The 12,596-nt window shown below is 32.6% G+C and overlaps 1 protein-coding gene across 1 annotated transcript; it reads right to left on the bottom strand.

The window, feature by feature from the left end:
• Nucleotides 1–7,485: 7,485 nt before the first annotated feature.
• Nucleotides 7,486–8,424, bottom strand: LOC130679027 (olfactory receptor 6C3-like). Its single transcript, XM_057486737.1, has one exon. It carries the CDS (start codon nt 8,422–8,424, stop codon nt 7,486–7,488), a length of 939 nt encoding a protein of 312 aa, XP_057342720.1.
• Between the last annotated feature and the right edge of the window lie 4,172 nt (nt 8,425–12,596).

The following is a 12,596-nucleotide window of genomic DNA, read 5'->3' as shown; positions in this document are numbered from 1 at the left end:
TGTGCTTCACACTGAAATCTCAATATAAGTCTCTTCAGCGTTCTGTCCAGTATTCACACTTCTCCTCAACTTCCATCATAACCTTCTACCTAAACTTCTGATTCTGCTGTGCTGAACTTCTACTACCCCAGCTCTTGCATCATTCTTAGAAGCTGTAGCAGTGTAGAGCAGACAACTCTTTCCTCTTCCCTTTTAGGGGCTGGTCCAATAATTAAATTGACATTAAGACAGATTACCAGGAAAAAAATTAATTAATTTCCTACAGATGGAGACACATAAAAATGTGAGACTCAAAGAAGTAAACAAAAAACACAGTTTTATACCTTTTGGACAAAGAAACAATGAATTTGTGAAGAATTGACATACATGAATGAAATTTAGAATGAGAAAAATCATAGCTAAACACATCTAAGTTAATAAAATCACAGCAGGCAAAGAAGGACAAAATTTGCATTAAATGTTAATGTAATTCTCTAATACATTTTTCCCTTCAATTTTTTACTATACTGTTTGATGATCTTTCAGTAGTTTTCCCTTTTTAATTAGCTTCTTTAAACTGTACAGCTCAATGCCATGTAGTACATGGACCACATCCGCAACCACCACCTATATTTTTCCAAAACATAATCACTACAAAAAAAAAAAAAAAACCCATGCCCATTAAACAGTAATTCCCTATCTTCCCTTAGCTTGTAGTGAACACGAGTCTGCTTTCTGTTTCCATGGAGTTACCCATTTTGGATTACCTATGTAAGTGGAATCACATAGCATGTGAGCTTTTGTGTCTGACTTAGTCACACAGAATGCAGGTATTGAAGTTTGTACCTGATGCATGTATCAGTAATCCAATTTTTCTCTGGATAAATAATATCCCATTGTATGTAACTATCACAATTTGTTCATCCATTAATTCACTGATGGACATTTGGATTGTTTCCACATTTTGGCTACTGTGAATAACGATAGTGTACAAATATCTGAGTACCTTTTTTCAGTTATTTGGATAAAAACTGAGGAATGGAGTTACTGGACATATGGGAATTTTATGTTTATTTTCCTTAAAATCACTGTCAAACTGTTTTCCATAGCAACTCCACAATTTTTTATATACCTACCAACAATGAATGAGGGTCCCAATCACTCTAAATTCACATTTTTAAAAAAAGTATAGCCATCTTAGTGGGTTTGAAGTGATTTTGATTTGTATTTCCACAATGGCTAATGAAGCATGTGTTTGTTGGCCATTTCAAGAAATGGCTATTCAAATGATGCACATTTTTAATTGGATTATTTGTTTATGTTTTTGTTATTGCTGATGTGTAATAGTTTTGGATTTTCTCTTTCAAGTCAGTGGTAATTGGTGGGATTCTACAAATTTGTGCTTTTGACTATGCTCTCTGCTTTGTTGCTACAGAATTCTTCATAGCATACATTTATATTCCTTTCTATTTCTATAAGGTCATTTAGTAGTAAATTGAGTTTCATTTCTGATCTAAGTAATGTTGAGCCTTCTGTCTTCAGTTCTTGGTCATTGCAGCTAAAGTTAATTTTATTGATCTTTTCAAAACTACATCTTTTGGCCTTTTAATTGAACATAAACAGGCTTCTGTGGTTTATTTATTCTTATGTGAATATTGACAAAATATTTCTCCCAAGGATTGTCCATTTCATCTAGGGTATCAAACTTGCGGTTATAGACTCATTCATGGTGTTTGTTAATTTTTCTTTAATCCATATTCTATGTTGGAAGTTTAGATTATCAATTATTAAGCTTTCTTCATTTACAATGGATGCATTCAATACTATGAATTTCCCTCTAGGCACTACCTACACTGCATCCCAGGGATTTTAATAAATTGTTTAATCTTCATTCATTTCAAAAATTTTAAATTTCTCTTGAGATTTCTTTGATTCATGTGTCATTTAAATATCCACATAATTTAAGGCTTTTCAGTGTTTTCTTTTCATTTATTTCTAGTTTAATATCATTGTTGTCTGAGAGCAGATACTGCATGATTTATGTGCTTCAAAAATTTTTAATGTATTTTACGACCCAGAATGTATTGTATCTTGATGAGTTTGAGAAGAATGTGTTTATAGCTATTGCTGGTTGACATATTCTATAGATGTCTCAATTATATCCATTGACATTATTTTAATTCAAAAAACTGTCCTCATTGATTTTGTTTCGGCCAGATCTGTTTTGGACAGAGTTGTTGAACTTTCAAGTATGACAGTAGGTTCATCTATTTCTCTTTGAAATTGTATTATTTTTTCCTCAAATTGTTTGTTACTCTATTGGTAGGTACGTGAATGTTAGGAATTCAAACAATGTGCTTTCTAATGGTACTTGTGCAAGTAATTTTTTGAAATAAATCCCACTTGGTCATGGTATACTATCACTTTTACATACTTTTGGATTTAATGTTTTTTATATTCTTTATAATTTCTGTACCTACTATTCATAAGGAATGTTTTCTGAAGTTTTGCTTTCTTTTAATGTCTTGCCCTTTTTAGTGTCATGATACTGATGACTTAAATCTGAATTGAGAAGTATTGCCTTCTCTTCTGTTTTTTTTGGAAGGATGTGTAAAATTGGTAAACTTTTAACCATTCTTTTTTAAAAAAAATACAGAGTTGGTAGTTTTTTTAAAAGAATGGGTAAGTTCACAATTAAAGCCATCTAGATCTTGATATTTTTCTGTGGGAAAATTTCTAACTACAAATCATTTACTTTAACAGTTACAGGATATTCAGCTTATACATTTCTTCTGCATGATTCAAAAGTTTATATTTTACAAGCATTTTGTCTATTTTATATAAATCACTTATTTTTGGCACAAACTTTTTCATAATATCTCATTATTCTCCTAATATCTCCAGGATCTATAGTGAGGACACTACTCAACCAGTAGTGTGTGCCTTGTCATTTTCCACTGATGGTTCTAACTAGAGATATCTCAATTATATTTATCTTCTAAAAACTGCCTTTGGTCTTTCCTGGGTTTTGCTGTTTTCCATTTTCTGTCTCATAGAGGTCTTCTCTGGTGATCCAGTAGATCTAGCATAATATTCAGCCACTACTGCTAAAACATTTTGATATCTAAATACCATCAAATGAACTTTTATCTGCTCCTCAACTGTATTAGAAGATTAGTCTAGCTACCCAATTCCCATGAGTTGAGTACAGTTGGTACAAGATAGTAGCATATTTTACCATGCATCATAGAGGTGATTAAGTGGTTTCTAGATCCCAACACAGTAGTCATAGGACATAGGAACATAACACGCTCCCAAAAAGATGAAACAAAAGCTAAGTCATACCAATGCTACAGGAAAATGTTTAGTTTTCAGTCACTGAGGTTATCATGAATTTAGGAATATAGACCAGTGTTAATGGGATTTCTAAAAAGGAGAATTTTTGGAGGAAAAAAAACATGAAAATTTTTAGGCAGGGTATCAGCAGATTAAGGAGGATAAGTTCTCCATCATGTTCAACATTGCATTTGAGAGAGCAGAAAATGACAATCTGCAGCAAAGTTTCATCTGTTAGTCCAGGTCAAATGAACCCTATCTCCACTGATTTGTTCTTACTTACCTTTTATGAATCTTACCAAAACTGCATTATAAAATGATTAAACTCAAAAACAGGGTCTTTTTTTCAGTTTTTAAAAATGTTGAAAACCAAGGAAAGACATTTTTGTAGAATTCTATCCATGAACACTTTTTTTTTCTGCATAAGTTGTTATATGATAGTTAAAATCATGTAACAGATCAACTTAGAATTATCATATCCTGACAAATATCTCCTCTTTATGGACTTAAATAGCTTCTATTTGGCAAAATGCAATTTACCTGATTGTTTTCAATCTGACTCCTTACTACATGAATACTTTAAAGAATCAGGGCAGGTAAGTTATTTGAATTACACTGTCTATTGATAGCAAAGAAATATTCTAAATATCAGTGTTAACTATTAAGCCACATTCCAAAAGCTTCCTCTCAGTAGTGGATTTTTAAGTCCACATTGTATCTACCAATGCGATACTTTTCACGTTTCATTTTCATTCAGTTTCTGAATTTAATTTATAATCTCGGAATATTATTGCATACTTTATTCATCACAGAAAAACCTTATTTTTTATCATTATCCTAATTTTTGCTACATTCATCAATCTACCTACTTATCCTTTGATATTATGTCTAAGAAATGGGTTGATGCTTTCCTACATCTATGTGACGTATGGAACAAAACATAAATACATGAAAGTGAAATAAAAGCAATAAAAAATGCTTTCCTTAACTTCATTTTCCTTAATGATACATAAAGAGATATGTATCATTTCTAATTTAAAATTTCTTGAATTATTTGTTGTACAAACCATAAGAAGTTGATCTATATAACTGAGTGGTTATCAAAACCAGGATTCAGTATTTGGTGCAGGTATTATGCTAGTCCATTCCTCATGAAAAATAGTCTTCCACAGTTTCTTATGATCCTTACCATATTATTTTTACAAACATCTTCATTACTTTGAACTCTTTCAGTTCTGTGTTTTCTTTACACTCAAATATTTATTTTTCCATTTACAAATTGGCTGGGTTTACACAGACAAATGTTTTTTAGTAGATCCTAACAAAATTGTACTCGAAGTTTAAATTGTTGAAAACTGTTGAACTTATCCATTTTATTCTCCATATTATTAAGTAACTCTTCTTATTCTACTACAGGTACTTTATACCAAGCATTTCTATGCTGTACTTATTCAATTGCTTTATCTAAATTCCCAATTTAAGCACCTGTTAGGAAGATCATTAATTTTATTAATTACTGCATTTTTCTTGATCGGTGTCTATGTATTATTTTTCTCCTCTTTTACTAATCATTACTACTAGTAATCTTTCACTAATGATTATATAATTCATTACTCCTTAATTGGAGTAATGGGAGATAAATCTCCCTGAGTTTAAATTTTTATGATCTATTTTTTTTACTCTGTGGTTTTCAAAATGATTTTGTCCTAACTGAGCAATCTTTTGCTCCTATGCATAATGCTAATAGTAATCATTATATCTTATCACATTTCCAGAATTACATATAAAATATCCACCAGGCATGCAATCCAGTAATTAATCAACAAAATAGAAATTTTGTTTTTATATCATATTTGTTGTTCAGCTTTCCTCAAAGAAAAGAATGTTGAAAGAATTTCAAGGTGAATATTTCAGCCTTTCTGGTGGAGGTTCCCTTAAGAAACAAGTTGTACCTCTATTTAAAGAGTTGTGTTACTTTTTCAAGACCATATTTTAAAAATACAGCACTATTAAGCTAACTGGGAATTCAGAATTCAGAGGCCAGTGATAGTGGTTCCATTAGACTTAATGAGATGATAATATCAGAGACTGACTGAAATAAAGAGAAACCAGGTGATGCAACTTTAACCTGCCTGCAAGTGGGAAGTGGTGAGAATGGGGAAGTCTTACTTTAGAAGAGCTCAACCCTTACAAGGAGTTGCAGAAATCCTCTATGGTAAATAACTAGTAGATGACAGACATTTGAAAGTATATAAATAAAGCATTTCAGAAAAAATGACAAAAAGGTGGTTTAACTCAGGCAGTTTAAGCAAACCAATTCTGGACGACACATTGCTACATTTATCAATCTTCCTATTTATAATTTGATACTCTATGAAATTTGAAGTCTATGAAATGGGTTGATGCTTTCCTACATCTATATGATGTATGGAACAAAACATAAATATAGGAAAGTGAAGTAAAAGCAATAAAAATGCTTTCCTTAACCTCATCTTCCTTAATGACACATAAAGGGATATGTATGATTTCTAATTTAAAACTTCTTGAATCATCTGTTCTACAAACCATAAGAAGTTGATATATATAAACCTTTTTTGTCATTTTTTCTGAAATGCTTTATTTATATACTTTCAAATACCTGTTATTTACTAGTTATTTACCATAGATAGCAGAATACAAACTAAAGAGAATATTGGAAGAGCCTTAACTTTTGGTTTTATTATATTGCCTCATTATATTATATGTATTTTTTCATTTTCTATGCTCTTTAAATTTCTTAAAGTTAGATAATGCTATGGGATAACTTGATCAATTTTCTTAAAATGGAAACTGTATGCATATAAATGATTAAGGGACAATATAATAGATTGTTTAAATAACCACTATTCCTGAAATTGTATTTATGACTCCCATGTCTTTTTAAGATCTAGTTTATTAACAAGTTATACAAAAACATAAAAAACTGCCCAGTCCATTACAGGTTATATAGATTTTTTTCCTGGATGTGTTTTATTATGCTCTTATAGATGGTATTTTCAAAATACGTTTTCTTCAAATCAAGGTCAAAAGTTAAAAAGGAAATGAAATTGCCTAATTCATAAACTTTTCTGGAAAAGAAATCATGTACCATGATGTGTTTCTGTGAAAAAATTCTTTTTTATATTTAATATTTTTAAATTCTGGTCATGACAAAGAAGTTGATTCCCTGAAATTCCAGATTATTACTGGGAATTCAAAAATCCTAAAGAAAAGGTTCAGTTTATTCTAATATTTTGGTGTCACTGGTAGAAAGTATAGCTATAAATGTATATATGTAGGTAGAAATATAGCTCTAAATGTATATATATATATATATATGAGTGACAAACGGAAAGAATAAATACATTGAGTTAGCCTTGTCCTCCTCATTTATCAGTCATTTATAAGCAGTTTCCAGATAGCTTCAGAAGTATCCCAAGTTTTCAAAGGGAGCTTTTTGAGAATGGAAACACCTAACAAGCATGGTATTTCATTGTTATTTTTTTAAATAAGGTAATGAGAAAAACCATTTTTCATCTACAATTGAAATACTTCTAAATGTTAACAATGCAGTAATAGAAAACAACCAGATCCTTTGGATGTATTTTAACACAATGACCTTTTCTTTTTAATAGACAAACACTCTCTAAGTTGAGCATCAACACTACTAATGGTTAACTCTACCACAATTTTCTTTTTATTCATTCAGTAGAGTACACACAAAAATTGGTAGTATTTCAAAAACATAAATGAATATTATTTTATGTAGGTTGTAATTAAGTGCAAGTAAACAATGATAATAACCTTTACATGGCATGCTGCATTCAATATATTTTAATTAAATATATTTATATTCTTGACTAACTAGAATTCAAATATAAAAGAGAAAGGCTGAAGAACTTGGCTCAGTTTTTCCAGGTATCAACAGGAAAAGAAGTGAAGTGAAAATAATCTATACTGAAGACTATAAAGAAAATAAAATTCTTTGAAACCAAGCTTTTTGAAAATACAGCTTGAAATGAGATAGAGATAAATAACAAAGCAAAGAAACCACAATAAATGAGGAAACTGTGTATTGGAAGCTACTATTGAATACACTGGTATTGCCAGGGTCCCTTTGTTTGTTTCTTTACATGTGATGCAATAGGATATTCATTTGTTTGGGAGAGAAACAACCCTGTGTATCATATTAATGAAGGCTTGTTTCACCTGTTGGTTCCGTAAGGTGTAGATGAAAGGGTTCAAAAGTGGTGCAACAGAGGTATTGAGAACTGCAATTCCCCTGGAAAAAGATACTTTTTGTTTCACTGAAGGTTTAACATATATGAAGATGCAGCTGCCATAAGAAAGGGAAATCACAATCATGTGAGAAGAACATGTTAAAAAAGCTTTTTTCCTCTGATTGGCTGAAGGGAGTTTTAGAATTGTTAATGCAATATACATATATGATATTATCACCATTGCCAAGGTGACCACGAGTGTCATCACAGCAGAAATGAATCCCATTATCTCGATGAGCTTTGTGTCTGAGCAGGAGATCTGCATGAGGGAAGTTGAGTCACAGTAGAAATGATCAACAATGTTGGAGTCACAGAAATCAAGGTTTAGGCCCAAGAGGAGAGGTATAAAGATGGTAAAGAACCCAGCAAGCCAACAACAGAAGAGAAGCTGTGTGCAGATTTTAGTGCTCATGATGGCTGTGTAATGCAGGGGCTTACAGATGGCAACATAGCGGTCATAGGACATGGCTGCCAGCAGATAAAATTCAGATGCTCCGAGAAGGAAGACAAAAAACACTTGAGCTGCACAACTGTTATAGGAAATGGTTTTGTTCCCAGTTGCCATCATCACCAGCAATTTAGGGATGCATGTAGTTGTGAAGGAAATTTCTAAGATGGAAAAATTCCGAAGGAAGAAGTACATGGAGGTCTTGAGGTGAGTATCCAGCAGGGTGAGTGTGATGATGATCAGATTGCCAGTGATGCTGAGCAGGTAGGTGAGCAGCAGGAAGGTAAACACCACCACCTTCAGTTGAGGATCATCAGTCAGACCTACTAGGATGAACACTGTCACACTTGTGTGGTTCCCCATTACTGCCATCTACTTGTCCAGGTTTAAATGAAAAAGAAGAAAAAGAAGAAGAAAACGATTATTCCAACGGGAATGTTACATGATAATAGTCGTTAAGATGATGTTTCAGCTAGAGCAACACAAGGCTCATTCATGTTCCAATGATGGTCATGGCAGGAAGAACAGTAGTTTGCCTTTCCAGGGTATCTATACAGAGAGTTCAATCTTTAGTTTGCAACATGGAATAACCTATATCGTGGCAGTAAATTTTCAGCATTTTTATTTGAATAAATTATAGGGAAGTTAAAGGGATTTCTAAAACATAGAATGAAATTTTCTTCTCTCTTGGATTTATGTAAGAGTTTTGGATAGAGCTATTTCTGTTTAATATAAGAAATTTGCATGCTAGGAGAAAATCTATACCTGTTATTACAAGTATTTCAGCCCATGTTTGCATTCACCTCACCCACCCAACCAACCACACACATACACACACATTTCACTTATCTCTGTTATGATCACGAACTACCCTACCTACCTTGTACCCTGAGTATATCAGTAAGCACAATGGTAATTTCAGTTTTCTAATGCATGTTGTGAAGATGAGAATATACCAGTTAAAATGAAGTGAAAAATGAGAGGAAGGATATAGAAGCAGATAGAAATATAAAACTATGTGTTCAGGACATTGTATGAGGTGTGAGAGGTAAAAGAAGAGTAAGATAAAATCAAAACTTATGGAAACCTAAAGAAGTAAGAAGGGTTTTTTAGAGATAGAAGAGTGAGTCTGATAAAAACTTCAAAAGAATATTAAAAATATATTAATGAGTGAGTAAAATTTTGAAGAATTAAAAATATGTAAATTAGTAAGTAAATCTCTAACTTAGTAAGTTAAAAATTTGTAAGTAAATATTTATAAGAAGAAAATATTTACCAATGATATTTCTCTCCACCTATTTCTTTTCTTTGTGTTCATTTTATTTTGTTCTTTGTATTAAGCATGGCCTAAAAGAGATGAAGAATGAGTGTTTGGTAACTATTAAACACATAATATCAGAATAGTGTTGACACAAATTTTTGGGGTGACACAATCTTTTCCCTATGATAGGATATTCAGATGTTTGGCCAACACATACTTAAAATGTTCATTATAGAATACTGTTCTCAATGCCAGGTACCTACTGAGACAGTTGTGTTGTTGAGGTTTGCACAGCTAGTGAATTGAAGTTCAGGATTAGTTTGAAAGAGTGTGTTTTCCAAGTTGTCCTTTCAAGAGTATATTTTGTGTAAATAATTGTAGGGCAGATTTTAGTGTGTTTCTTTAAAAAAAGGATTAATAATATCTCTAAAGAAAATTGTATTCCTTGGTATCTTCATCATCAAACACAGAAAAAGATTAAAGTTTAGTGATGGACCCCAGATAACACAATGTTTTCTGTCTTGACAATATCAAGGTAATTGTTTCCAACCTCTAAATCATGCAGTAATTTAGAAAAGGCACATACCTAAATTAAAATAAACATATAAGGTAAAGCAAAAGTTTTTACCTATAACATCTAGAGGAGTTTATAGAAAGATACTAATGTACAAAAAATGAGACCTTCTCTCAAAGTTATGTTAATCGTGTACACAGTTTGGGTGAAAAGAAATGACTGTCATTTTTCCCTTTACGTTCACACTCCTTTTACATTCACGTATCTGTGAAGCAATTATTATACATCTTCCCTCATTTACACAAATCACACCCATGGCGATACTGCAGGAATGCAGATATCTAAAGCACTTAATTAGAATTGTTCTATGTCAAACACACCAACTACTACCAAAACACACTGTAAAAAATTAACAAAAGTCACATAAGCAAAGCATTAGGAGGCAGGCCTGTCCATACGATACATTTAGTTGTGTTGCATATTGGGACTATCAGATAAATTAAAAAGAACCGTTTTTCAATACTAAATTACATTGTATTCCATTTGTCTTCTTTCACCATTTTCCCTAAATTAAAATTTAAAGGTTAGAGAAAATAACATTAATGAGGTAAAGATAAAAGGAGAAAAACAATGGGGTAAAACATATCTGACAGGAAATATGGACTTTAAATTTTAAATATACCAATTCTTTTCATCTTCTTGAGTCCTAAAGCAGTCTGCCAAAAACACTTAAAAGCTCAAACACCATTTTTAAGAAGATGTACTATGCACTGATGTCTTTTTTCAGACAAAATTTAACTTCTGCTTCCACATTTAGCTACTTCATCATCCTGCCATACAGAACGCACTGGCATTCCACTCCTCTCTGGTGGAACTCACGCTAACCACCCTCTGTGACTGTTTTTCTTGTTATAAGTGGCAGCTTTGTAAAGGTTTTGTTGTTGATTTTTTTCAGATTTTAGACTAGTGTATTAAATTTCCCCATCACTACGGTTCACTTAGTCATGTTTTAAATAGTTTTCTAAGTATTATTCACAGTGCCGTATAAATTAACCAACACTAATCCCATGGAGTAATTGTGCTATCTGTGCTCTGAAGGAAAACATCTAAAGACTATGAAGAATTCTCAGCAAGATATGAGATGCAAGAACACCATTCCCATAGGATCAAAAGTTTATATGTGTACCAGGGCTCTCCCCAGGCACTAAATATTTTTTAAAATAACCACTGACAAAGAAAACACTAATTTAAACTCTCTCCAGAGAATTCAATATAGATTTCCTTAATATATGCTTACCTTCCCACACACTGATGTTTTGCAATCCCATGTTTAGAAATAAGGCTTTGGAAGCAAAATAAAAATATTTTAATTCATAATAAAGAGTAGCAAAATAAATTGGAGAATTTATCCTGTCATTGAAAAAATTGTACCTCTGGCTAAATGCATCATGATTAATTCTCCAGATACACCTATCATCTCTGGTCCTGTATGCCATTCCATTCCTATTCTGAAAGCTGTTTTTCCTCCAAATAGTATTTGTGATATTATCTAGTGGATCTTAAAGATTTCATAATTCCAAAGCATTCTCCACTTCTATATTAAGAGACTATTTACCTACATCTATAGTTGCCTTCCTTGCAACTTATTGTAGCCATGTTACTAAGTTCTGTTCAAAAATGTAAACAGAGATAACATGCAGCTTCCAGGAATTATTACTTGATTGGTCAGGCTTGCTCTCCTTTCCTTCTTTACCCTCGCATTCTTGCAATGAAGACAGGTGACAAGCCCCTGGGAGCCATGAGTATGAGCAATCACCCTACGGATGGGGAATCAATAAGAAAAAACACACCCAGGTTCTGGACCCATTTCAGGCCACACCAGTTCATAAACACGACGACTTCATGGAAGAGTTTCAACATAACAAACTGACCATTTAAATAAGATAAAAATATTTTTTGTTGTTGTTAAACCTTTGGGATATTTGTTTTATTCATATCCTACCAAATCTTTGTTATTATCACAACCTGATTCCTAGGACTTATATTTCATATTTGTTTAATTTCTTTACTGTGTCACACAGTAAAGAACATATGTTCATATATATTTTGTAAAATAATTCTGAATATTTCTAACTAATTTTACAGCTCAAGAACTCCTGTTCTCTACTTCCAAATATTGGGTAGAGTTTCTTGAGAACATCAGTACTAATCATTTAAAATAATTTATCCTGGCACACAGGTAGAAGCAGACAACCTTGACCAAAACATGTGAAATGATGTGAGATGATGAATTAATTGTGCATATTGTTAGGGTATAAGATGTCAGTGGCTCTACTAAAGGCCTAGGCACTAACCCATGCTCTTCCACTTTGGCAAATCATAGCTTCAAGCTTTTGTCTACAGACTAGAAGACTGCAGGAGTTTCCTCTTAGATTCTAAAATTCTTCATCAGTGTGGATAAAATCACAATTATTTCCAGAATCCCTCACATGGCTTTAGCACATCTCCATATCAACAGGCATTTCCAAGGGGTGGAGAGTAGTTCATCTCCCTATCAATGGGTAATTACCTGGGCAAGGAAGGGCTTGTCTGGACTTGAGAGGTTGAGGGGAGTATTCGCTCACTTTTGCCACAAGAGGAGAGAGAGAGAGAGAGACACCGGATGGCTGTTTATAAGCAATAAATGGGTTTTAAACTTTATTTCTTCCTTTGACTGACTGATTTCGGTTTCAGCTAGGTATTTTGCCGTGGGATTTCCCC

This window comes from Manis pentadactyla, chromosome 10 (genome assembly GCF_030020395.1).
Source record: "Manis pentadactyla isolate mManPen7 chromosome 10, mManPen7.hap1, whole genome shotgun sequence".
NCBI classification, from domain to species: Eukaryota; Metazoa; Chordata; class Mammalia; order Pholidota; family Manidae; genus Manis; species Manis pentadactyla.
This window is presented reverse-complemented; position numbering and strand designations above follow the sequence as displayed.

Coding starts and splice junctions, on each gene's coding strand:
- LOC130679027 (XM_057486737.1), bottom strand. CDS start 8,424: ATGGGGAACCACACAAGTGTGACAGTGTTCATCCTAGTAGGTCTGACT.